The sequence below is a fragment of the Gekko japonicus genome, unplaced genomic scaffold (genome assembly GCF_001447785.1).
Source record: "Gekko japonicus isolate JY-2015 unplaced genomic scaffold, Gekko_japonicus_V1.1 scaffold539, whole genome shotgun sequence".
NCBI lineage: Eukaryota > Metazoa > Chordata > Lepidosauria > Squamata > Gekkonidae > Gekko > Gekko japonicus.
The window spans coordinates 743,553-771,219 of record NW_015168667.1 but is presented as its reverse complement, the minus strand read 5'-3'; the positions used below and the strand labels follow the sequence as shown (position 1 = coordinate 771,219).

At 47.6% G+C, this 27,667-nt stretch overlaps 1 protein-coding gene across 1 annotated transcript in view; it reads left to right on the top strand.

Moving 5' to 3' along the window:
- MYLK (myosin light chain kinase) overlaps positions 1-27,667 on the top strand; it is a 271,468-nt gene that overhangs the window by 168,191 nt on the left and 75,610 nt on the right. The window contains exons 18-19 of the mRNA XM_015415311.1: positions 11,425-11,475; positions 12,768-12,895. Of these exons, the coding sequence (XP_015270797.1) occupies positions 11,425-11,475; positions 12,768-12,895 (179 nt within the window). The remainder of the gene's footprint in view (positions 1-11,424; positions 11,476-12,767; positions 12,896-27,667) is intronic.

Sequence of the window (27,667 nt, the reverse complement as noted above, 5' to 3'; positions counted from 1 at the left end):
GAGGGGTAGTAGGCGTGGAGATAACAGCATTGGTAATGAGACAGGAAAACTAGGTCTCAATTCGGTCCAGGAGGATTCAGTCCAGAAGGATGCAAAGAATAAATGGACATAAGTCTGGCAATAGAAACCACAACATTCAGTTGCTGACATAAGAGTAGCAGTGCTTTTACAAAGGAATTTCAAAGGGAGATTAGAAAGAGAGACTGCTGAATTGCAATTGATAATGAAGCTCAAGACAATGCATCCTCCAGGACTGAATAGAGACCTAGTTTTCCTGTCTCATTACCAAAGTGTGCTATTTTCATTTGGCATCTGAAATAACTCCACTCTCCAAAATATAAGGACCAATCCAAGTGTTCTAATTCCTAATCAAGGTATTTTTGAAAGAAAATAAAATCCAGATAGGAACAGAAAAATTCAATCTTTTTTTAAAAAAAAAAACTTTTCAGAATAAGCCAAATTAATTTCCTCAGTGTAAATTGTGCTTGTCAGAAGAATTCATCCCTTCCTCTGAAGAAGTGTGCTTGCACACAAAAGCTTATACCTGGAATAAAACATTGTTGGTCTTAAAGCTGCCATGGGACTCCAATTCTCCCTCCCCCCTCTCCCTCCCTCCCCAAAAGAGGAGCAGCAGCATTGGGGAAGAAAGCAGAAGCTCTGTGTGTGTGTGTGTGTGTGTGTGTGTGAGAGAGAGAGAGAGAGAGAGAGAGAGAGAGAGAGAGAGAGAGAGAGAGTATTTTCTTTGTATCTCTCCAGCACAAAGCAGGAAGTAGCCACTGAGGGAGCTGTGTTTGTATATGAGAGAGAGAGAGAGAAAGAAAGGGGAAGGGAAGTAGGAGGCAGGAAGCAGGAAACAAAGAGACACTGAGGGAGCCGGGGAAGCAAGCTATGGTGCAGCTGCAGTAGCAGCCCTGAAAAAGAAAGCAGGAGAAGGAAGTTGCTTGTGGGCTGGATCCAAGTCCTGTGAAGGCCGGATCCAGCCCTCAGGCCATATGTTGACATCCCTGCTCTATGTGAAAATAAGATGTCAGAGCAGAATAGTAGTGCTGATATTCTACTTCTGAGAGCCTGGAGATTTCACCTGAGAAAATTACCTGATCTAGGTCCGATATCTTACCATCTGGCCCCTATCCTTTCTACTCATGCTCACTGATAACCTGCCCAGGCAGAGAAAGCAGAGCTATACCGAAAATTTCAAGCTTGTCCTTAGGGACGCTTGCTGCCATGCACTTGTGAATTCTTGGAAACTAGTGAATTCCCACAAGCCTTATGAAGACTAACAGTTTGATAAAGATACCGATTCGAAACAGGCCTGTCGTGTAGCACTAACTTTGATGTCTTCATGCTCTGAGGGACTTCTCTTTGGCTGTTAAAATGAATGGTTCTTTCTGTCCTTACAGCATAAAGAAGATGGCTCAGTCCCTTTAAGATTGTATCTCAGCAGGGTTTATGTCCTGCTTGTAATTGTAATTGTATGTCTTATGCACTTTGTACTTGATTTGCACTTTGCATGATAGCTTATCTTATAATACTATAAAAAATTTTTTGCAAAACCCCCCAGATTTTGTTTACATTTTTCAAGGTTGCTTTTGTATGTTCGGTCGGTCATATTACTGGCAACCTTCTCCTTGCTTATTTGCTCTTTGGGGAATAATCAAAGCAAGAAAAGCAAAAGTGGGGCAAGCCACTTCCAGTGTTTCCTGCTTTTAGGCATTTTATGCGTTGGATAAATCATGATGTTCTCACCAAAGCTTGACAAGTTGACAGTTGGTATTGCCTCCCATGCATTGTTTTGCAACAAATGTGAACAAGAATTTTTGAAACGGCACCAGTTGGGCTACATATGCAGCTATGTGTCAGGAGGATAGGAGATGAGTTCTATAATGAGCTACCCCCCTCTGAAAGAGACTGTTTATCTCCTTTTGATTCTCATGTCCTTGACAGGATTGCTTGACTGTTTCCATCAAGGGGTGAACATCAGTGTTTCAGGGCTCTTTTTGTAGAAAAAGCCCAGCAGGAACTCATTAGCATAATAGGCCACACCCAACAGCAGGAACTCATTAGCATATTAGGCCACACCCCTGACAGCACAGCTCATTACCACATTAGGCCGCACCCCCATGTTACCCGAAGTGTGGTCATCCAGCCACACCGACCTTTTGCTTCTTATTCTGTTTACCTTGTTTGTTGTCAAAATCCAGGGCTTTTTTGTAGCAGGAACTCCTTTGCATGTTAGGCCACACACCCCTAATGTAGCCAATCCTAATGAGTTTCTGTTGTTGGGTGTGGCCTATTATGCTAATAGTTGTCAATCATCGCTGTTCCTTTGCAATTTCTGGAAGCTGCCTGTCAGCAACTATCCTTCTTACTATGCAGAACAGAGTGCTACCTGCAGAATTTTCGTTATAGCTAGAATTTTTGTTATAGCTAGAATTTTCGTTATAGCTAGAATTTTCGTTATAGCTAGAATTTTCGTTATAGCTAGAATTTTCGTTATAGCTAGAATAAAAAGGCTAGAGACTAATTTTTGTAATAATGTAAATTAGGAAATAATGAAAACTAGCAAAATTGTTGTTGTGACTATGTATTGGGAGGACAGGAAGGTCTTAATGATCATTTCAGTCATGTATTAGGATTGTTGTCGTTCCAGATAATTGTTCTAGAAATATTAAAAGGATACTCCTGAAATTTATGTGAAACTATAATGATGCCCTTCCCAGCACAGAATTAAAACACAAGGGGGGGGGGGTTCTGGCCCCTCCTGGTTTGTCAGCACATCTGCCCTGTAAACTTAAAAGGGGGGTTATTTTTGCTGGGGATACCAGGTCTACACTCATTGAAAACAAAAGTTTAAAGGGCAGGTGCACTGCTGACCAGTTGGGGAGTGCTCTAAATAATGGTAAATAAACTTCTAGACCTGGCCTCCCCATTAAAAATAACCTTTTAAAGTTTAAATATCAGATGTGCTGCTAACCAGCTGGAGAGCTCTCTGGAGTCTCTAGCTGCTCCTGCCTTCCCAAGAGGATTCCTGGTTCCAGTATGGATAGAGGTAATATTGGGAACTGTGTGGGTAGGGTTGCTAAGTTTCCTGTAGTCAGGGTTCCCACTGGCCCCCTCATTCTCTGCTACCCAAGTGGTGGTGGGATAAATCTTATTTTTAAATGCCAGTGTCGTGCATGGTGTGACATCACTTATAGAGAAAATCCAGAAGTGATATCACACCTCTCTAGGAATTGCCAGAAAATGTGTTTTTACCATAGAGTTTCTGGCGATTCCTAGAGAAACATGGTATCACTTCCAGGTTTTCCCAGAAGTGATGTCATGGCACAACATGCTTACCTTATGTGTCAAGGAAGTGGAAGCATGTCTGAGGAATCCTGGTCCTGCCATGACAGTAAAGGTAAATGTTCCCTTGCTCGAAAGCCAGTCGAATCCGACTCTAGGGTTGCGGTGCTCATCTCCGTTTCAAAGCCGAAGAGCCAGCGCTGTCCGAAGACATTTCCGTGGTCATGTGGTCGGCATGACTAAACACCAAGGTGCACGGAACGCTGTTACCTTCCCACCGAAGTGGTACCTATTTATCTACTTGCAATTTCTTGCTTTTGAACTGCTAGGTTGGCAGGAGGTCCTACCATTACTGTCACCCTAAATTGACCGGAAATTAATGTTTAAAATTTGAGTCTAGATTATTTCATTCACCATGATTATTTTGTGTTCCATCATTGGTGATCTTCATATCGCTGCCTCTTCATATCTGTTCCATCACTTCATATGTGCTTCATGTGCTCCATCACTGCCTTTTCATATGCCCCAGGAATTTTTCTTTCAATCCTCACCCACTAGTCAAATGTCCAAATTTGATAAACAAATCATCCATAGCATTTCCCGCTGGAAAGGTCTGTATGTAGAGTTTTACCATGTCCGTATAAAGTTCGTACCTTTCCTCAATGGGTAAGTGAAAATCCAGTTGCCACTAGTTTGTATAAGCAGTAGAGATCTGTTATTCTAGCTGCACAAGCCATTCCTCCATAGCACTCAGTTAAGCTTATGCCAGGCATGTTACTTGAGTCTCTGCCAGGTTATTATACTTTATAGTTTATGCTGATCTGACAACCTGTGACTGAGTTCATACTGGCAAAGAGCACAATTTTCCATGAGGACTCTGTTTATAGCACATTCTACATAGCTGTCTAGGGACAGACAGAAGGAAAGGGTGATTATTATTGATTACTCTACATAGAAGTGGATGAGCACTTATCTGGGTAGTTGAAGCCACATAGGCTCTTTGCTGCTGCAATTTGTCTTTTCTTTGTGTCTCCCTAGACATGCTCTTTTCCATGCTGTAAAAGCACAGTCTCAAAATTATTCCAAAATCATCCATGTAGTCAAGATTATCCTGCAAGTCATCAGCCTTCTGGTGAAACTTCCTAAATTTATTCTGGTTTTCTTTTGGACAGGCTTACTTAAAACGTTTCACTTTAATTTGATTTAAATTTTGCTGTATATCTAGTCCTGATGGATTATTTTTCACCCTTTCTTATTATCACTTTTATCATAACTAACTATGCAAAGCTTTAGTGGTTTGTTTGTCGGTCCCCCCTACATTTCCTCCATTGCCCTTTTCTCTGAGGCGTATGATAACTTTGATTTTATAAGGGTGTTGTTGTTTTTTTTAGATCCCGAGGGAACATAATTTTTTTGTCCGTATCTGGAGCAGTTTTCCACAATCACACTTAAGATCAACCAGTGTAGCTCCCGTTGCCTCTGAGCTTTTTAATCCCCTGGCATATCGCATTGTTCATGGAATGTCTTATGCTGTACAATTACATTTTCTTTTCTTTCTTTACTCTATAATCCACCTTGAGTCTTGGTGAAAGAGAGGGACTATAAATAAGCAAAATAAAATGAATGGCCAAGAAGGGAGGCAATTAAGAAGAGAAGAAGAAGAGATTGGATTTATCCCCCGCCCTTCACTACCCAAAGGTGTCTCAGAGCGGCTTACAAACTCCTTTCCCTTTCTCTCCCCACAACAGACACCCTGTGAGGTAGGTGGGGCTGAGAGAGCTCTGACACAAACTGCTCTTTTTCAAGGACAGCTGAGCCAGAGTTATGGCTTGCCCAAGGTCATCCAGCCAGGTGCAAATGGAGGAGTGGGGAATCAAACCCGGTTCTCCCAGATTAGAGTCCACGCACTTAACCACTACACCAAACTGGCTCAAATACGTCACTGTTTCCCCCCATCCAGTCAGACATCCTCTGCTATCATTTGACTTGCTGTGGTAGAACTTGTGCCATTCACCTTCGCTGGGGAGCCTGTGAGAAAAGAGACGGAAATTGGTTAAAGCAGCGCATTCTCCTTCTCTGCTTCCATTTTCTTCTGTCACTTCATTCACCCAGGGTTTATATTTCCACAGTTCCGCTACATGCTTTGGACTTGGATCATAAAAGAGAGATGGACCACACCAGCATGAGCCTGTCTCCTTCAGGACCAGCTGCAAATTAAGAACCCCCAAAAGCTCCCTGTTGGGTCAGTCTTAGGCATCCATCTAGTTTAACGTTCTGTTTGCATTAGTGGCCAGTGAGGTGCTTCTGGGAAATTTACGAGCATTTGATGAAGGCAGCAGTCTTCCCATGTTTGGGCCTGGCATCGGGTATTCAAATGTATTTTCCTTCTGAACATGCATGTTCATTTAGCTTAACATGCAGCCTTCAGTGCTATACCATTTTCATTTCAAACACAACCGGGGAAGTGAATAAAGAGAGAATGAGAGTCCCTGTAGGATCCCAGAAAATCCCTCAGCTAATCTTGTCTCAAAGTCTTTGTGGAGTTGTGTTGTTCCGCATTGAAAATAATTGAGTCCTTTGTAAGGGTGACAAATAAGGTTGCCAAGTCCATCTTCCACCCCCAGCGGGGGACTTTGGGGGCGTTCCTGGAGGGGGCGGGGCATCCCCGACGTGATGACATCACGGGGACGTCCGCCGCCCCCCCACCCGCCCACGCGCCAGGTCTCCAGAAACGGCAGTTTCCTGCACTTAAAGGAGCCGGCATTTCCCTTTTACGTGCAGGAGCCAGCGTTTCCCCTTTAAGAGCAGCCGAAATGCAAGGCTGATCTCAAGCGGAGATCGGGCTTGGGAGGAAACACGGGTTCCACACACTTTAAGGGAGAGAGAGGGGTGGCTGTGGGTGTTGGGGGTGGGGCTTCCTCCGTTGGCCATCTGGCCGGCGGCGGGTAGAACCCCCCCAAAAAAACGGGGGACCTCTGGCAAACCAGGGGGTTTGGCAACCCTAGTGACAAATGTTACAAGAGTGTATGGAAGAAGGTGGGTACAGAGGATGAATAGAACAGGAAACCCCCTTGACTAATGAGACTTTTTGTGAGACTTTGACCCGCCTCTCCCATTGCAAAGGTGCACAGTGGGCATTGTTCTCAATTTAAGAGTGATCAGCTAGCTACATGAACCAGCAAATAATACATGACCAGCCCCTTTATAAAAAAAAGAATTCAGCCTCAGAAACAGAAGCTTGAAATAAACAGTTCTTCAAATTCATGTTTCCTGAAGAAGGGCCCGATGTCCCTCAAAATATTTGTTATTTGGCACGTACAGTTGAAGTTGGAGCTTCTAAACGGCCAGGGGTCATTTAGTAGAAAAAGAGGTGCAGGAGCTCATTAGCATAACTCATTAGCATAACTTATTTGCATATGCCACACCCCCTGACATCACCGGAAGTGTGTCAGAAGGCAACACCCACCGCTCAGGCTCCACTGGACTGTTTCAGATTGCTAGTTGTTGGGGGGGGGGGTGGAAACGTGCAGATCTGTCCTCGCAGAGGAGGGAGAGCTTGTACCTGAATAAAACTTGGTCTTAAAGGTGCCACTGGATGGTTTTGGGCCGGGGGGCCGGGGGGAGCTCTGCAGCTTACCTGGCTGCTTCTTGCTCTGACTGAGGGCTGCTGGGAGCAGGGGGTGGGGCTTGTTGCATGTGCCCACTCCCTGGGCTCTTTACTGCCGGAGCTCCGCTCCTGTGCGCTCCTGCAGGAAATGACCCCTGTAAACGGCTAGCATTTTAAAATATCAAGCTGCTTGTTAAAGAGCCTAAGTATGGCGATTTAGAAGCTTAGCTATAAGCTTCTGTTTTGAGAAGCCTTGTTGTGCCATAATAGTGAGGAGGAAACTGACTTCTGCTGCTGAAGTCATTAAAAAGGGGTGGTTGCTTGCTTGAAGCTTCTTATAAAATATATAAAGCACAAGAAATATTATGTGATTCTTGATGGTGCTTCAACTCATTGGTAACATTCTTTATGGTTCTCAGTGACGGTAGAGGACAATACATGAATTTCCTGAATGTATTTTTACGTTGAAAATATTTTTCCCTTCCAAAATTTATTTTTGTCTCCTTCCACTTAAGTTGTGGGAGTTTTTGCAAGTTTGGTATCCCATGAAAATTCTGCTGAGTTGGGTAGCTGTTGAAGAAATGTGCTGGCAGAATGGTGCCCATGGGTATTCCTGTAGCTCATATGAACTGCCTTAACTCTAGGTAGCAGGGAGGGGGGGAAACTGTTGGGGTGGAGTTTGGAGGAAGGTGCAAGCTGTGGGTAGGTCATGTACTCATTCTATCCCTTAAAGCTACTTTCCTTTAAAATGATAAATAAATGTGTATTGGTCTTTTAATAGGTGCATTTGCATGTTTTGTTTTAATAAATATTTTTAATCCTGCCCTTCCTTGAAATTTCTCAAAGCAGTTTATGTATTAAGCTTTTGTGCCAAACCTCCAAAAGTGCTTTTTAATTTTAGCAGAATTTAAAATGAAGCATGAGGAGGTCTTTCATGCTGTCATAAAATGAACATTTAAAAAACTTCATGCATGGAGGCATAACTAATGTCTTCCACAGATCATTGCCTAAAAGAGAGTAGTCCTCTGAATCTGTCAAACAACCTCACCCTCATTGTTTCGATTTTCCCATAAGTATTACCTCTTTTACATAGCATTTCCTGAGCCTCCTATAACTACTGTATTTTTGCTACCAGGCAGCAGAAAGTATATATACACCTCTACCCTTTCTTGGCCTTCACCTGTGTTACCTTTGACTCATATTGTCCTTTGGCAGGGACTGCGCTACTGTAGTGCATTAACACACAATGGGGCTTAACTGCATGTTAAAACAATAGCTATTAGTTCCCTGGCTCATTTCTTACATGGATATCACTTTTGTAGAGGAAACTGCATGTCTCTCTGATAACACTACTTGCCTGTGGGTTTCTGCCACACTCTGAACATGAAGGGTAGCAGGAGTGTGCACTTTGCTTCATAAAGGGTGTGCACATTCTCAACTGGAGTGAAGGAATTTTCTCTATGAAACGTACCTCTGAACAGGTTAATTTGCCTGAACAGGTTAATTTGCCTGTTACTTGGCTTTGTTAAGACAGTCTCCAGCCTTTGCATTTTTTTCACTTGGTGGTTGTACTGTGACTCAAACTGTGCAGGGAACTATTTACTGAGAAGCAGGAGTGACTGAGAATCTTACGTTGCTATATTTAGTAAAATGCCTTAAAGGGGAAGCAAGAGGCTGGGATGGAGATAAACCCAGAGACTTCTGAGCATCTCTCCTTATGTGACTGTTGTGTAAATTTTGAGACATGGCAACATGTTCCAGAGCTGCAGTCCCACAGAAGAACGTTTCTCCACCTAGTGTATGTCTAACTTTATAAACTTGTGCTGCTGTGATGCCAGATGATGATCTGCAAATCTCAACCAGTTTTTAAAAAATATATTACCTTGATCCTAAGCAATTGATTCACTAGCTAAATTGAGTGAAGGGGTGTCCTTTCTACTCCAATGCTACCCATAAAAAACATACTTTCTGGCAGGGTTTTTTGGTAGAAAAAGCCCAGCAGGAACTCATTAGCATAATAGCCCACACCCAACAGCAGAAACCCATTAGCATATTAGGCCACACCCCTGACAGCACAGCATATTAGCATATTAGGCCACACCCCATGCCTTCCCTTGGCTTGCCTGGGCGCCCTACGGCTGCAGGGATCCCGGACAAGCTGGCCCTTGGGCAGGCCAGGGAAGGCATTAAATGCCTCCCCAATCCTTCCAGGGGGGGCCCTGGCTCGCTTGCCTCGGAGTCGCCGGGGGGTGTTGCTCTCCAAGCCTTCCCTCTGTAGCCACGCATGCAGAGGTTTTGGCTGTAGTGGGCATGGCCAACTCTGAAGCCAGCCGGAACTCCATTCCTGTGCGTTCACGCCCAAAAATAGCCCTGCTTTCTAGGATTGATACATACTCTAGTAGAACAACGTTTGAGTCCAGTGGCACCTTTAAGACCAACAAAGTGTTATTCAAGGTATAAGCTTTTGTGTGCATGCACACTTCAGATATCTGAAGAAGTGTGCGTGCACACGAAAGCTTACACCTTGAGTAAAACTTTGTTGGTCTTGGAGGTGTCACTGGGCTCAAACATTGTTCTGCTGCTTCAGACCAACATGCCTACCCCACCTGAATCATAAGAACATAAGGGAAGCCAGTGTTGGATCAGGCCAATGGCCCATCCAGTCCAACACTCTGTATCACACAGTGGCCAAAAATACCAGGTGCCATCAGGAGGTCCACCAGTGGGGCCAGGACACTAGGAGCCCTCACACTATTGACCCCCCCCCTCCGCAAGCACCAAGAAGACAGAGCATCACTTGCCCCAGAGCCCCTATCTATACCTTGTGGCTAATAGCCACCGATGGACCTCTGCTCCATATGCTTATCCAATTCCCTCTTGAAGCTGTCCATGCTTGTAGCCGCCGCCACCTCCTGTGGCAGTGAATTCCATGTGTTAATCACTCTTTGGGTGAAGAAGTACTTCCTTTTATCCATTCTAACCTGACCACTCAGCAGTTTCATGGAGTGCCCACAAGTTCTTGTATTGTGAGAAAGGGAGAAAAGTACCTCTTTCTCTACCTGCTCTATCCCATGCATAATCTTATAAACCTCGATCATGTCACCCCTCGTCATGTTTTGGATATAGTTGCACAAGGCTCCCTGTACACGCTTCCCTTGTGGGTTTTATGCAGACTGTTAAAGCTGAAGCCTTAAGGCAGAACTCTAGGTCTGTGGCTGTCTCTTTGTGACAAGAGAGATGTGATGCACACCCAGATTCAGCATATGTGTTAGTTGACACTTCCCAAACCCCTGTTGGTGGTGCTCATATATGTATTGAACAACTGGAAAATCTGAGATACACTTAAACTGTTGATGCAGCTACAGGAATTTCCCTTGGTGGTGGAAAGTGCCATCAAGTAGCAGCTGGCTTATGGTGACCCTGTAGGGCAAGCAACAAATAGCAGTGGTTTGCCATGGCCTGCCTCTGCGTAGCAACCCCGGACTTCTTTGGTGGTCTCCCATCCAAGTACTAATCCGGACCGACCCTCTTTAGCTTCCAAGATCTGATGCGCCTAGGCCAGTGGTGGCGAACCTATGGCACGGGTGCCAGAGGTGGCACTCAGAGCCCGCTCTGTGGGCACGCGTGCCATTGCCCCAGCCAGGCCCAGACCATCATTAAAGTGTTGAATTCTCTGCCAAATAATTTTAAGTAAATGACAGCATTTGGAATTGCTTTCCTTACTTTGTTTGGATCATCTTAAGTTAATGTAGGAGTTGTTTTTTCTAAAGTAAAACCTCAGTATTCAGGTTAAATTGCCATGTTGGCACTTTGCGATAAATAAGTGGGTTTTGGGTCGCAGTTTGGGCAATCGGTCTCTAAAAGGTTCGCCATCACTGGCTTAGGCCATCCATTTCTCTTAGTCACTGTTTTTACAAACAGAAAAGAGGGAGGACTTACATTTCCCTGCTTTTACAAACTCCTTCACAGACCTTGATAAGAACAGCAGCTATTCAACGCTACCGAAAGGAGACGAATGCTAGGGGATGACCAGCCACATTAGACAAGTGTTTGCAAAACTTGACATTTTTAGGGTTCTGTTTAAGAGCAAGCACTACACTGCCAACTCCTTCCATCATATCTCTTTATTACTGTGGCCAAACAGCTATAATGTCTTAAGCTGCCATATCCATAGGCTCTTCCTCTGTGACTATATAGTGGCTCATTTACACAGTGTCCTTTCACAGGCAACCTGGGCATCTGTCTACCGGGACCCTCTCACAGCAGCATCTTTTAATCAGTTTTGCCCCAAGCAAAATGTGCATGATTAAACAAACTCCGGAGCACGACGGAAGACAGGAGGGCCTGGCGTGATGTGGTCCATGGGGTCGGACTCGACTGTGCGACTGAACAACAACAAAAATGTGCATGATTGAGCAGAACCAGGGATGTACATATTTTCTAAACAAACAAAGTTTATCTCTCTCACACACACACACACACAGACACACATTAAACCAACTGCTCATTTCTTAATTTGTTTTTCTCATTAGGCGAGGCAACAGTAAAGAAGAAACCAGCTCCAAAGACCCCACCCAAAGCAGGTATTGACTGAAACGCTAATACAGATATGAAGAAAAACACCCTTTTATTGCCGTGCACTTGAAAAGGCTGTCACTTGGGGTGTGGTGGCTCAGGGTAGCATTTCTCAAAAAAAAAAAAATCATACAGAGGGTATCTGTAGAGTTTTTCCAGTTTCCCAGTATTAGTGTGCTACAATATTTTGGACTTATTTACTCAGCACTTTAAAAGGATAATGCAGTTATGTGAAACAGAGATTAGGAGCCTGCCTCTTAGTGAATCTTCCTAATTCAAGAAAGAACTGAAAGCAATGGCAGACCTTTCTGTTATCCTAAATACGCGGCTGCCCGAATCAGGAGCTTATTGTGTGCCGATTGCTTTCAAACCATGCAAGAAGTGCCCTTACACTGAAGTGAGCCCGTACAGTTTGTGACCCACCAAGTTGAATGCAGCTCACAAGTAGCCCACTAGCCACATTTGATGCTTGACTGCTGCACCTTATTTTTGCTGTCTAAGGCAGACAGAACAACAGGAAGTTTCCAGTAATATTAGCTGGTGAGCTGCATTCAAATTAGGCAGGTATGCAGTTGAATATTTCTTGATCTATGAAGAGAGTCCTAGATTTTTGTTGGGTGTCTGTAGTCTTTGGGGTGCAGCTTTGAAAAACTGGGTTGCTAACCCTTGTTTAACACATCCACTTGTATATGTTCACATAATTTTGAAGTTATCTATTAGCACAGAAGGTTGGATTAGATATACCCTTTCATATGTAGAAAAGGGGAGAAAGTTAGGACCACATGATCTCAAGAACTTTTCAGGTCTCCAGCGACACAGCTATGGTGTCATATTGATTTGCAGAGTAGATGGGCTGAGTCATTATTCTAGTGGTGGTGAACCTATGGCACAGGTGCCAGAGGTGGCACTCAGAGCCCTCTCTGTGGGCACGCGTGGCACAGGCCCAGACCATCATTAAAGTGTAGAATTCTCTGCCAAATAATTTTAAGTCAATGAAAGCATTTGGGATTGCTGTCCTTACTTTGTTTGGATCATCTTAAGTTAATGTAGGAGTTGTTTTTTCTAAAGTAAAACCTCAGTATTCAGGTTAAATTGCCATGTTGGCACTTTGCGATAAATAAGTGGGTTTTGGGTCGCAGTTTGGGCACCCGGTCTTTTAAAAGTTCGCCATCACTGCCCTATTCTAAGCCAATCAAGGTCTAAAAATTGGAATAGCAGGCTGAGGGCAAGCTTGTATCTCCCCTAGTTACAGATTGCACAGCTGAGACCCTTGCTCTAAAGGAAACCCTCTTTCTATCAGCTCTTCCTCCTCAGATTGTTCAGTTCCCAGAAGACCAAAAAGTTCGGGCTGGAGAATCAGTGGAGCTATTATGCAAAGTCACAGGAACTGCACCATTGACGTGTACCTGGATGAAATTCCGGAAACAGGTAAGACAGTCCTCCCTGTGCATGCTTTAAAACACAGATTGCATGAAAAGAGAGTCTGCGGTGGGGGGGGGGGAGTTGCGTATGTGGACTGTTCATGTTGGCTGGGATTAAGATCCCGCATTTGCAACCAGATACGTTTTACAAGGGAGCTGTGGTGGCTCAAGTGGTTAAGACACGGAACTGCAGGCTGTGGAAGGTCAGTAGTTCAGCAGTTCAAGACCCGGGTGCCGCAAGACGGGGTGAGCTCCTGTCTCTAGTTCCAGCTCCTGCCACCCTAGCAGTTTGAAAGCAAGAAATTGCAAGTAGATAAATAGGTACCACTTCGGTGGGAAGGGAACAGCGTTCTGTGCGCCTTGGTGTTTAGTCATGCCGGCCACATGACCACAGAAACGTCTTCGGACAGTGCTGGCTCTTCGGCTTTGAAACGGAGATGAGCACCGCAACCCTAGAGTCGGATTCGACTGGCTTTCGAGCAAGGGAACCTTTACCTTTTTACTTACGTTTTACAAGACTAATATTATTTACCCATCAGTTTGGAGTCCTATCCCACCCAGAACACTGGCAACAAACTCTGTCGCATTACTGCAAAGACCTAAGAAAACAGTGGTGATGAAGCAGGACCCACGGGCATCTGTGTTAATCAGCAATGGCTTTTTGTATTCATGAGTTTCAAAGGGCTCACAAGAGGAGGTCTTGGGTGCCTTAATAACAGATACATATTTTTGACATGGCCTCTGGTTTTTTCTTTGGAGTCATTAGCAGGGCAGGAACTTCTCTTGTTTTCTTTATGAAGCTCTGTAAAGTGCCTCACACAAGGATGTCACAGTATATTAGCAATACATAATAATAATAACAAAAAAAACCCTCCTCTTGTGAAAATTATGTTTTTGCTAGTAGGCTCTTCCCGCTCCTTCTCAGGGCTCTTTTTGTAGAAAAAGCCCAGCAGGAACTCATTAGCATAATAGGCCACACCCAAGAGCAGAAACTCATTAGCATATTGGGCCACACCCCTGACAGCACAGCGCATTAGCATATTAGGCCACATCCCCGTGTTACCAGAAGTGTGGTTATCCAGCCACACCCACCTTTTGCTTCTTATTCTGTTTACCTTGTTTGTTGTCAAAACCCAGGGCCTTTTTTTGGAGCAGAAACTCCTTTGCATGTTAGGCCACACACCCCTAATGTAGCCAATCCTAATGAGTCTCTGCTGTTGGGTGTGGCCTATTATGCTAATGAGTTCCTGCTGGGCGTGGCCAACTTGGGAGCCAGCCGGAACTCCGTTCCTGTGCATTCTGCCCAAAAATAGCCCTGAGAGAATTATCATTGATGTTTGATAGATACTTTTCACCTAGGGTGGTGTGGAGGCACACAAAGACAGTCTTCAGATCTTGGATTAGCAGTGTTCTTTACCTTGCCTATGAGCCAGATACACATTGTTTTCATTTCACTTCTAAGACTGAAGAGACCTTTTGCTGCACTCAGTGTTTCACTTGCCAATAGCTGCTCTCACGGAGGGTGGGAATATTTAAACTCAGTTTCATTTTTGTAGTTTCCTTTGTCTTCTTTTTTCTAAGTGATTCCATTATGTTCAACAACTATGTTTTCATTTCTTCCTGCTGGTACCTCCTTTTGAATGTTGAAAAAGTCACTGTAACTGCCTTGGGGGGGGCATGCTTGATTGTTTTTGATGAGAATGGGTGAGTATTTAGATACTAGTTTTCTCTCCTGGCAATGGAGCACATGTGTAGTATGTCTCTTTGCTTCTCAGTGACTGAGCAGGATTCAAGCCCAAACAAGAGATAGCAGCTGGAGACAGAGGAAGAGGAATGATAAAAATAAATTGTTCCTGTACTCGCTACTGGGTTTCCAAAGGGAGCATATCAGACCAATGCCAGAAACTGAGCAGAGGAGAATGACAGCCTCTTGAAGGCGATACATAAAAATGCTTTCTTTTTGCTTGGACATTTCTTGTTATTCCTAACTGATCCTTTCCAATACTCTCGATGCAGTTTGCTGCATGGTGCTCCCAGTGATTCTCTAGCTTTACAGCCCCAGCAGCCACTTCTGGCTAGCTGCAACTTTTTATTTATATTTTAAGCCACTTTTCAGAGCTTTCCAGGATCTGGTTGTCTTACCATCAACTGGGTGCTTTCACAATCACTCCGAAAAAGGACACACAAGATTAACTCATCTTATGGAAACTGATTGCATAGATCAGGGTGGGGTTGTTTGTCCAGATTTCCTTGAGTGTAGGCCATGGCTTTGGTGCTGAGCGGGGGGCAGTGTCCTTGATGCAGTGCGCAGTGCAGTGCTGCTTGGGAATGATGCGGGGTGCGGTTGCATCAGCTGGAACGAAGCTCGGTGCTGCACTGGGATGCGAACCAGGCCTGGCTCAGCGGGATCCCATCTTCGTCGCCACTGAAAAGTACTTGGTTCGCCGCAAGGAGGACTCGGACAACGACATGCGTTTGCACACGTTTATCGTACTTAACACTGGAACTGCAAAACGGCCCCGCAAGGCTAACTATATACACACCCACCCAGCACACCCACAGTCCCATTGGAGGGTTTGAATTTCCCGCCAAAGTTCCTATTGGTTCATGCTAGGGGAACTAGGATCCTAAGTTCCTATTGTCTGGAGGAGCTAAGCTCTTGACTGTAGCCGTGGACCCCTGGTGGCGGTCCACGTACATAACACCCCTCCCCCCATAGTTCCGACCCAACATACATAGTATAGTCCTTTAAATAAGCGGGGGGTCGGTGCTCTCTGAGGGAATGCCAGGGGGCTGGTACCGGGGCACTGGTTACAGGTTCACGTTGCCTATCTGTGACCTGGGGTTGGGGCGCCTGTTTTGTCGGCTGAAGTGTCTCTGGTTCCATTGTTTCTGCTGGTGGTTCCCTGGAAATGGCCTCCTCGATGCTTGGGGTTTCGGGCTGACTACTGGGCTTGGGTATGTAGGTGCCGGTTCCTGCTGCCAACGGTGTTGGTTCTCCTGCCTCTGGGCACTGTCGCCGCCTCAGTTGGTCCAAGTGCTTCTTTAAGAGCCTGCCATCTTCCGTCGATACCCCATGACTTTGATCACTCACCCTGCCAACCATGGATTTCCCATTCCGTAGTTCCGGATGAACACTGGGTCACCCAGGAAGAACCCTCTCGGAACCTCTCACTGTTCCACCATCCACTAGGAGTCCAAGGCCCGGTCTGGGTGTAGCCGATCCAACAAAGTCGCGGGTCTTCGGCCCATCAGTAATTCTGCAGGGCTGTGGCCGGTGACAGGTTTAGGTGTCCTCCTCTGAGTCAGGAGAAAGCGGGCTATCCGGAACTCCCAGTCCCCGCCCGTTATCCTGCTGAGGGCTTCCTTCACAGTCTGCACCATCCTCTCGGCCTGTCCATTGGTCGCAGGGTGGAGGGGTGCAGATCGGATGCGTTGTATCAGATTCCTTTGGAGGAATTCCTGGAACTCCGCTGATGTTAAGGCTGCCCCATTGTCAGAGACGATCGTGTTCGGCAGCCCGTGTGTAGCAAAGATCCGGTGGAGGGACCAGATCACGGCTTTCGTCGAAGTTGTTGACACTGGACTGATCTCCAGCCACTTCGAGTAGGAGTCAACCGTTACTAAGAACAACAGTCCCTGGAATGGTCCGGTGAAAGCGATGTGAAGCCGGTATCATGCTTTTCAGGTTGACTCCCACGGCTGTGTGGGTGCGCTTGGTGGGTTAGGCCGAACTTCCTGGCAGGTTTGGCACCTCCGGACCCAGGACTCAATCTCGGCATCGATTCCTGGCCACCATACATAGCTCCGGGCCAGTGCCTTCATTCTTACGCTGCCTGGAGCGCCTCGTGGAGTGCCGTGAGTACCCGCTGTCTCAGGGTGCTGGGGACCACAACTCGGTCTCCCCACAAAAGACACCTCTTCAGGGCCGAGAGTTCATCTTTCCGGGTACTGAAAGCCACAAACTTGGGGCCCGGGGACAATGCAGGCCAACCCCTCACCACCCAGCCCAAGACCCGGGAGAGGAGGGGGTCACGGGCTGACTGGGCAGCAATGTCAGCAGCTTGTAGAGGAGGCTCCGGAAGACTTTCGATGAGCAGGACCCCAGGCACAGGAGCAGGATTGGTGTCTGTGACTGGCAGCGGTAGCCGGCTCAGGGCGTCGGCATGGCCCATAGCCTTGCCCGGGCGGTGCTCCAAGGGGTACTGCTGGCCAGCCAGAAAAAGAGACCATCCGAGGACCCGGGGCGACATGACTTGGGATGTCTGTTTGTCGGCAGCGAAGAGGCCTAGGAGGGGCTTATGGTTCGTAGCCATCATGAAAAAGCGCCCGTAAACGAAGTTGTGAAACTTGTTGACCCCGGCAACGATCACCAAGCCCTCCCGGTCTATTTGAGCATAATTGTGCTCCCCAGACATTAAGGTCCTGGAGTAATAGGCCACAGGAACCTCACAGCTGTCAGGGAGGATGTGGCCGAGGACTGCACCAATGCAGGGAGAGGCATCACATGCAAGGACCGCGGGCAGGGATTCATCAAAGTGGGCCAGCACATCGTTGGAAATCAAAACTGCTTTCACCCCTCTGAACGCCGCCGCTTCCTTCAGGCCCCAGGACCAAGGAGCCGACTTATCCAGGAGTCGGTTTAGGGGGCTCTGCCACTGCGGCCTTGTGCAGCAGTAAGGCGTGGTAAACATTTATTAGTCCCAGGAACGCCTGTAGCTCTGCTTTACAAGTGGGTGTGGGGGCCTCCACGATGGCCTTCACTTTGTCTTTAGCCGGATGTAGGCCGGCAGCGTCAACCTGAAATCCCAGGAAGTCTACTTTGGAAACCCCGAGGAGACATTTCTCCCATTTCACTTTGAGGCCAGCCAAGTCAAAGCGTTGCAGGATGGCATGGAGGCGGGAGGCAAAGTCATCAGGGGATGCCGCAGTGATAAGGATGTCGTAAAAAAACGGCGTCACTCCAGAGATCCCTTTTAACAATGAATCCATTAATTGTTGGAACATCCCTGGGGTCACGTTCATGTCGAATTGTAGCCCTTTACCTTAAACGCCCCCCTGTGCGTGACTATTGTTTGTGCCGTGGCCATGTCTACTGGCAACTGTTGATAGGCCTGCGCCAAATCTAGTTTGCCGAAAATCTTAGCCCCTGCCAAAGCGGCCAGCACATGACTTACTATCGGGACCAGGTAGGAGTGGTCGTGAAGGGCCTTATTAATTGTGCATTTGTAGTCCGCACAGATGCGGACTTCGCCATTCAGTTTTAGTGGGGTTACAATAGGCGTTTTCCATATGGCATGTGAAACAGGCTCTAAGACCGCTTGCGCCACTAAGTGGTCCAACTCCGCCGTATGGCCAGCGGTGCGGAAGCGCATACGAATAGGGGCCACCATGGGGTGTAGCTGCAAGGAAACCGGGGGCCCTTTATAACACCCTAAAGCCCCATCAAAAACAGCAGGGAACTCCCCGCAAACCTCAGCAAAATCCCTATTAACACATTTATTCACTCCCCTGATCGTGATGCCCAGCAGCGCAAACCAGGCCTGCCCCAGCAGACTGACCAGAATTCCCTCCACCACAATCAAGTCCAACAGTCCCTCAAAACCCTGGTACTGTACCCTGAAAGTCCCCACTCTCTGGATAGGAACTGGGTTCCTTTGGAAGTCCACCAAACTCAAACGGGAGGGGCGTAAGCAGGGTCCCCCATTAGGGCAAAGTCTGTGTAGCGTGTCCACCAAAATGATGGATGCCGCCAACCCCGAGTCCACTTCCATAGGGCAGGGGGACCGCTCGATCCGGACCGTTACTTCGATCTTCGGGGTAGCGGATACGTTGGGGAGGCGTAATACCTGTAGGGATGGCCGGTCGGTGAGGAGGTATAGTTCTGAAGTTTCTGCTGCTGTCTCGTATGTGGCAGTGGCCTGGCATCGAGGCTGGGCTGGAGGCTGCTGGTGCTGGCTTCCCTTGGACCGGCAGATGCAGGCAAGGTGACCCTGTTTTCTGCATGTGTGACACATAGCGTCGCGGAACCAGCAGGACTTACACTCGTGCGCCTCGCCACAGCTGGCGTACATGGAACGGCCGGCAGTCTTTCCAGAGGATCCTGATGCTGCAGGTCCCGGTGGCTTTCTGTGGGAGGGCAGGCAGACAAGACGGACATCCTCCTCATCGGAGTTCTCAGACACCGAGTCCTGGGAGCACGAGATGAGACGCAGACGAGGGACGGTTGCGGTGGGAGGCCTCGTGTGCGATGGCGAGTTGGAGGGCCTTGTCGATCTTGATGTCTGCGGTACCGATCATCTTCCTTCGCAGCTTTATGTCGCTGAGGCCCCAGGTGAATTGCATTAGGAGGTTCTCCTCCACCTTGGTGAAGGCACAGTCCATAGCCAACTGGCACAGGGCTGCCAAAAAAGCAGCGGCCTACTCACCCGGTTTCTGGACGTGGCACTGGAACGCTATCCACCTGGTGAGTGTTGTTGGCCGGGGCGTGAGGTACCTCGTCAGGGCGTCGACGATTTCCTCGTAAGAACACTCGAGGATCTCCTGGGGTGTGAGGAGGCTCTTCGCGAGGTGGACTGTGTTCATGCCACAGGAGCTGAGGAGAAGGGCCCATTGTTTGCCCGGATCAGTTACATCATTGTAGGCGAGGTGGCAGGTCAGTTGATCCGTCCACAAGTCCCAGAGTTCGGGATGGTCTGGATCGAAGATCTCCAGATTTCCTCAAGCAGAGGCCATGGCTTTGGCGCTGAGCGGGGTGTGGTGTCCTTGATGCGGTGCGCAGTGCGGTGCTGCTTGGGAATGATGCGGGGTGCGGTTGCATCAGCTGGAACGAAGCTCGGTGCTGCGCTGGGATGCAAGCCAGGCCTGGCTCAGCAGGATCCCATCTTCGTCGCCACTGAAAAGTACTGGGTTCGCCGTATGGAGGACTCAGACAACGACATGCGTTAGCACACGTTTATCGTACTTAACACTGGAACTGCAAAACGGCCCTGCAAGGCTAACTATATACACACCCACCCAGCACACCCACAGTCCCATTGGAGGGTTTGAATTTCCCGCCAAAGTTCCTATTGGTTCATGCTAGGGGAACTAGGATCCTAAGTTCCTATTGTCTGGAGGAGCTAAGCTCTTGACTGTAGCCGCGAACCCCTGGTGGCGGTCCACGTACATAACACAGGGGTGTCGAATTCATTTGTCATGAGGGCCAGATCTGATATAAATGGGACTCTGTTGGGCCGGGCCATGTGTGTCATAAAATGTAATGCCAGGTAGTGGAGATATAAACTTTATAAAGGACACAGACAAACACAGTTAAATATTTCTTTGCTTAAAATACAAATAACAGACTTAGATAAAGGACACGTCTTGCTCTGAATTATTGGACCAAAATCTGGAGACGTTGTCTGTGCTGTAGCAATCTGGAGTATGCTCTTCTGGTCCTTTCAACTGGAGGTGACAGGGATAGAACCTGGGGCTCTGCATGCCAAGCAGAAGCTCTTCAACTGAGCCTCAACCCCTCTCCCCAATCTAATGAGCCCAGCAAAAACACACACACACACACACACACTGTAGAAAGGCAATGGCAAGGGGGTGGTGGAGACAGTTGCATCCGGTAGAGTTGCGGCATAACAAGCGATGTTACTTTTGTCTTCTTTCTTAATGAGAAGTACAAAAAGATGAACCGACTCTTAATACTGCTTAACTTTGGCTGAAATATACTGGGTTCAGACACGTTCAAGTGATCAGCTCATAGTTTGCTAGTGATTCAGCAAGAGAAAGAAGACTGAGAAACCCCTGGCTGAAGCTGGGTATTTAATGCCTGAAAAAGGTTACACCCAAAACACACCCCACTCCCAACGATAGGCTATTTACAACATTGTTTCCCAAGTGGGTAACTCTAGGATCCCTGTCACCCTACTGGCCCATTCTATGATCCTAGCAAGCTATTGTTATGCATCCCCAAGCTAAGTCCTTTTGCAAGTACAGTTCAGGCTCAATACATAACAGGCTGACTGTGTCTGGTGCATGTAACTAAAGTGTGTTTACAAATCTGTTTTAAATTAACAGCTACTGGTCTACATATGCACATGCAGATCTCGAAACTGGATTAACTGATTCTGGAATAAATGTTCTGAAGCAGAAGTATCATTCATTTGGGATTGGCTTCACCCCCTCATAACGCTGATTGTCCCCTATGGGACCAGCCAGCACCTCCCCAAACAAAAGTGACAGAGGAGGCTGGGGAAAAGGGCTCTGCTGTTGGGTAGCACTCTCCCACCACACCTCCTCACCCCAGGCAAAGGGGGTAAGGGGGACACTTTTCAGGGTGATGGAGAAAATGACTGATTTCCAATCTTCGCTGAGAGGTAAGTGTTAAGTCGCTCGCTTAACAAAGCAGTCGGAGAGGGATTCAGCAAGAACACAACTTTATTCTTCAACTCGAACACAACTCCAACACGGATCAACATCTGATAGCCAGCACAGCCTTTACATTGCAGCTGTCCTGCTTTTAAACATTCCCGGCTAATGTAGCCACACCCACTGTACAAATACCAACCAATAAGGTTGTTCACATAAGGACCAATTACGGATGTTCCCGCTCAGGGAGCTTGCTGTAAAGTGATTGGCTAGGTGCTTCCTGGGCTAGCGATACGATTGGATGGATTTGGATCCTAGCCCAGGACAAAGCTTAACATAGCTTTTCAATCAGATGTTTCACAACACATAATGCATTCAATGGCAGCTTATGAATACATTACAGGAAGGCTGTTGGCTCCGAGCGAGGCTTGAAAGAGGCAGAAATGTGCCCTTTATTTTCTGCCCCGCCCCCGCCCCAGTGTCCTGGCTGAGCAGGCAAAGCAAGCACCTGAGAAGAGAGACAGTGCCAGAGCAGTCAAGAAAGCAAAGTCAAAGCCAGTCCGAGGGTTGGTAGTTTGTTAAGTACAGACAGGTCCGAGAAGCAGAATCCAAAGGCAGTCCGGATAACAAAGTCCAAGGCCAGTCCGAAGATCACAAGGTGCAAGGCAGGCGTTGTGGTTGCTGGGCTCACAGAGATGTGACTGCTTGCCTCCGCATCTGGAAAGGCATGCCAGTGTGGTTCAAGTAAGCCTCTTGAAACAAGCTGAGTTCTGCAAGGAAAGGTCCTGCGATCACTCAGGACTGCTGTCAGTCTTAACGCCCACATTGGGCCATGAGACGCACACCGCTGCGCCTTCTCTCTGTAAGTTGCTGGCAAGTTCACTCGTTGTATTGGTCTGCTACTGAGAGGGAACCAGAGAAGTCATTCTGTCCCAGCTGTTCTTCATCATCCCCTCCCGTAGCCTGCCTGGAGTAATAAAGGTCAGCTGTGTTAGCCTTGACTCCTGGAGCTCCTGGCTCTCCTCGGCTGCTTCTTGTAAGCTGGGCCCAGGCTCTGCGGCACTCAAGTAGTCTTCCTCCAGGCTGAGTTCCGATTGGTCAAGCTGACCAACGGTTGTTGTTGTTCAGTCGCACAGTCGAGTCCGACTCTTCGCGACCCCATGGACCAGCTCCCGCCAGGCCCTCCTGTCTTCCACCGTCCTCTAAAGTTTGCTCAATTTCATGTTCGTTGCATCTATGACACTGTCTAACCATCTCATCCTTTGCCATCCCCGTCTTCTTTGACCTTCAATCTTTCCCAGCATCAGGGTCTTCTCCAGTGAGCGCTCCCTTCTCATTGGGTGGCCAAAGTATTTGAGCTTCAGTTTCATTATCTGGCCTTCCAGGGAACAGTCAGGGTTGATTTCTTTTAGGATTGACTGATTTGTTCTTCTTGCAGTCCAGGGGACTCTCAAGAGTCTTCTCCAGCACCATAGTTCAAAAGAATCTATTCTTCGGCGCTCGGCCTTCCTTATAGTCCAACTCTATGACCAACGGTACCCAGGCTCATTTTTTGCTGGATGGCCAGGCAGGGTTGTAAGCCAAAGGGGAGAGGCCAGTGGGCAGGTTGCTTCCCCAAGTAGGCAGAAATTTAAAAAACCAGTGCCTCATAGTAAACACACACTTTAGCAACCAGTCTAACTTGCATGCAGGAAAAACAAGCCTCCTCATCGTCTGCTAGGGAGGGGGGGATGCTGCACCCCCCCACACACACACCTGCCCACCTCACACACCATTGCAGGCTCCTGACAGCAGCTTCTGATTTATACAAAGCAAAACCCATGCCTCTTTTTGCAACGCAGTGAAGTAAAAGTTCACTTCCAACCTTGCGCGTGCCACTTAAGACTGCAGAAGGGGGAGCTGGGAATGAATGAATGAGTGCTGAAGAAAACTTGGGAGGGGCTGTGGAAAAGAAGAGCCCAGGAGAGGCATAGCGGCAATTGCTGGGTTCTCTCCTGCTACACTGAATGCAAAACATACATGCATGAAAACCCCTTCCTCCCCCCCCCTTTCAGCCAAGTTGGAGCAGAAACCACACTAAGAGGCATGGGGATCCTCTCTCTCTCTCTCTCCGTTTCTCTCAGCTCTGTTCCGTCACACGTTTCTCCTCCCCGGCCCCTCTGCCTCTCTCTCCTTTTATTCCCCCTTCTCCACTCCCAGCACCGCCTGTGTTTCCCGCCCCCTCTACTCCCAGCCTGGCCCCATCCTCGGTGATAAGCCTGGATGCCGTCTGGGCATTCCGGGCGGGGTCGCAAGGACCGCCGCCGCCTGGGCTCCTTGCCGTGTCCACCCTCAGCTCTCTCTCCGCGACGTCTGCGCCGCTGCTCGCTGGGGCGAGGTTCCCGGGTGCACACTCCAGGGGTCATGCTCTGCCGACGCTACTGCCACTCTCTGGGTCGCCAAAGGTTGTCTCTCCCGGGGCTTCCCGCGCTGAGGAGCCAGGCTGCGGCTCCATCGGTTGCCATGGCGTCGTGGTTGCTCTGCTCCTCTACTGGTTCCCGGGTGAGTCGGGTGGTTGGGGCGTCTCTGGGGGATGGGATTTACGTCGCGCGGCCACCGGACCAGGACACTCCAAAAGCCATCACCAGAGAAATTGCACAAACAGAGGACTGCTGGTGGCTCCTTGCTTCCCCCAGAATGAGTTGACAGGAAGAGCTCCCCCCATCCACATTCGCAGCCCTGGCCCCTTGCTGAGAAGGAAGGCCGTTGGTTCCCGGTGAGACTTGAAAGTGGCAGAGATATGCCTTTTATTCTGGTCGAATCTGCATTTGCATTTTTAAATCAGTTCCGTGCTGCTGTGACACCATCTTTCTCTATGCTTGTTTGAACGTTGTTTGGAGAAGATTCTTTTAAAGCAGTGGGGAGGTGCAGTGACAGCGGAGCCGCCATGAAAGGGCAATAAGCATACGCTAGCACTCTTGAGGTGTGAAAACGAAACCAAATGTAGACAGCTTTTTTGAACATGGAGTCAGAAGGCTCCGGTGTGAAAGACAAATGCAGATTCGGCCTCTGTCTTGCCCCCACCACCCCAGACTCGTTTTTTTGCTGGCTTCAGGCCGGGGAGAGGCCAGCAGAGCAAGAAGACATAAAAGGGCTGGTGTCTCCTGGTAAACACACAGACACCTCTCTGTGACTTTCACAGCCAGCTTAACCTGCACGCAGAAAACACAAACCTCCTCAGTGTCTACTAGGGAGGGTGGCTGCTAGTTTCCTCCAGGAGAAGGCAACAGGATAAGAGCTCTCCCCATCCATGCTCACAGCACCGGCCCCATGCAAAAATCACCTTCCCTTGGAGGAATTTCCAATCACTCAGAAAGCTGCCTGGGTAAACAATCCCCCGCGTGAAGTCCCCCATGGCAAAGCAGGCTCAACAGAACAGGCACGCTGCTGTGCACACTAATCAATCAAGCCTGGGAAGCGAGTGAGGAAAAAAGGAGGAGAATCCAAGTCCAAAAATAAGCACCCAAGCCCAACAATACACACACACACACATACCTTTCAGTCTCCTTGTTCCCACTTATGCTCTCATCCGCCAAACGATGAGGGGGTGGGATGTGCGTAGGAACAAGAAGTGGCTTTTGGCCCCATACACTTCATTCATGAGAGGGGGAAAGATTGGTTCCCTCCACTTCTCTCCCTCTCCCCACTTGATCACGGGCTGGATTAAAGCCCTGGGTGGGCTGTTTCTGGCCTGCGGGCCTTACCTTTGACACCCCCTGGCATAGATGGTCTAGTTCTTTAATTTGTCTGGGAACAGTGCTTTCAGTAGATAGTTGGGCTTCTTCTATTCCTCAGAACTGTGTTTGGATTGAGGCTTGACTATCATTGGTAAGAGACTGAAAAGACTAGCATAGGGGTTTTTTCCCCCCTGGGTTTTTTAAAGGGAAAAAAACCAGCTAAGATTTGCAGATACCTTCCTTTCCAAGATACTTTGTTTTTATTAATGGCCTTTGCAACAGACCTCCTGTGTTTTAAGACGTACAGCACAAAAAGCCAGACTAAATCATCTTCGTTTTTAATGAAACTCAGCGGTTGAACTGGAGAAGCTCTTACCTAACAGGAAATGGGGTAGGAAGGAGGTCACGGACACTGCTGTCTGTTTTCCTGTTTAGAACACACTGTGCTGCTTCTTGCAGTTCCAGTGAAGCATCTGTCTTCTTGATGGCCCTTACTGCCTAATCGTTGTCAAAATCCAGTTTTAAATATCCTTCTCATTTTGTGCCGTGGCTGTCATCTTGGCACTGGAGAGAATGAGAAAGTTCAAAATATACAACACACTTGCAGACTCGTGCTGCCAAACTGAATTTGGTGCCTTTTGAAATAGAATATATCTGTTATCTTTGTTCATACAATTTATTTGCTCGGTCAAGTTTGGGAATTTGAAGCATTTGGCAGATCAACAACAATCAGCAGCTGATAGTATAGACCGGGGTGTCAAACTCATTTGTTATGAAGGCCGGATCTAACATAAATGAAACCTTGTTGGGCCGGGCCATGTGTGTCATAAAATGTAATGCCAGGTAGCAAAGATATAAACTTTATAAAGGACACAAAGACAAACACAATTAAAGGTTTTTTAAACTTTAAATAAAACATGCTTAGAACACTAGCACTCTTGCAATATTTTGTCTATTTAACAGTCTCTGATAACTGACACTTCTTGCTCTGAATTATTGCATCAAAACGTCTGTGCTGTAGCAATCTTGAGTATGCAATTCAGGTGTGTATCTGTAAACTGCAAGCCTACTTTTGATTTATGGACATTAATTACAGAAATCTCATGCTCAGTGTTTCTAGCCTAGGACCTAGGGGAACACATTAAATGGGTGGGCATTGCAAGCTTTTGTGCATAAGTTGCTTCATGTGCTGGCCAAGAACATGAGAAGGCATCCTAACACAGACTGAGGGCCATGTGTTTGTCTATAAAACTATAGTCTTCCCCAGAGAAATAATTAGTTTTCTACAAGGGAAATTTGCTGGATGAACTTTGTCTGGACAGCCTAATCCACCTCACTGGCTTGTTGTTATTCCTCCCCTGAAATAGTTCACATTGCTTTCTTACTGAGAAAAACTGGACCATGAGGGCATGAATACAGTGAAAAGGGGGAGGGTTCACAGTTGCACACAGGAGAGCCCTGGCATAAAGAGCCCAACAACACACACACACACTGTAGCAAGGCACACAAAAGCTCATACCTTGAACATAACTTTGTTGATCTTAAAGTTGCTTGGTATTTCTCCCAAGCGATTGAGGCAACCCAGCATAGCAAGCTCTCCTTCGTTCCCTCCAGTGAGGAGCCTCAGCCAGGGGAAGGAAAGAAAGGCTTCCCTTTGTCTCTTGCAGCCTGGACAGAAAGCCAGTTCTGGCTGGTCCCTCCCTCCCCCCGGGAGAAGGAGGGGGAGGAGCCTCAGCCAGTACTCTTACCAGACTCTCTCAATCGCACAGGAGAGGCTTGCCATCTCTCTCTCCTGTGCAACTGAGAGAGACAGGTAAAGCAACTGTGATGTGGCAGCAGCAAGAGACCTGGAAAAGGAAGTAAGAAACAGCCAGGGCCCTGCGGGCTGGATTGGGGCCCTCCGAAGGCCTGATCCAGCCTGCGGGCTGCATGTTTGATACCCGTGGTATAGACTATGGCCTATTACACATAAACAACTTACTGCAGATTTTCTGAGTCCTTAAGCTTGATTTCGGGTTCTGTTTCTGCATTATGCACCATTCTTTTTTTTCTCCGGTGTATTTATTCTGCAACTACAAAAAAAATATGCCCTTTTCTTAATTGAGGCCGGAAAATCACTTGTGTTGTGTGGGGGGTGGTCCACAAAGTTGGGGTTTTTAAAATGTATGCAGTCGCCCTTTCACAGCTGCACAGTAGCATCAAGTAAAGGCCTTCCCTTTAAATCCCCCTGGTTCAGTGTTGCACATGCCTTTTAGCCTTAGTTCCTTGAATGAAAGGGAACACAAATGGGGGGGGGGGAACCTCTTGAAACCGACTAGACTATTTTGAAATTGACAAGTGCAGGTGTGAAGTCACATATTCCTCATTGCCAAGCGCTAGGGGAGTCCCTGCTGTGTTACTGGCCACTGGGAAAATGGGAAAAAGTCACATAATCTCATAAAGCACAGTCACAACAAGGGGTTGTAAGCTCTGCTGGAAAAAAATGGAAAGGGGACACAAAGGAACCTGGGCAAAGGGGGGGGGACTCTCTTGAAACTGACCAGAGTTTGCAACAGACAAGGCAACAGCAAAGCCTTTTAAAAAGCCTGAAGAATCGGCTGCAAGACCATAGGAATCGGCTGGGTGTGTGTGTGTTCTCCTGCTCCCAAGGTGTTGCCGGGGCATGTACTAAAATAGCTGGCCACCCCACCCCCCATCCCATCTTT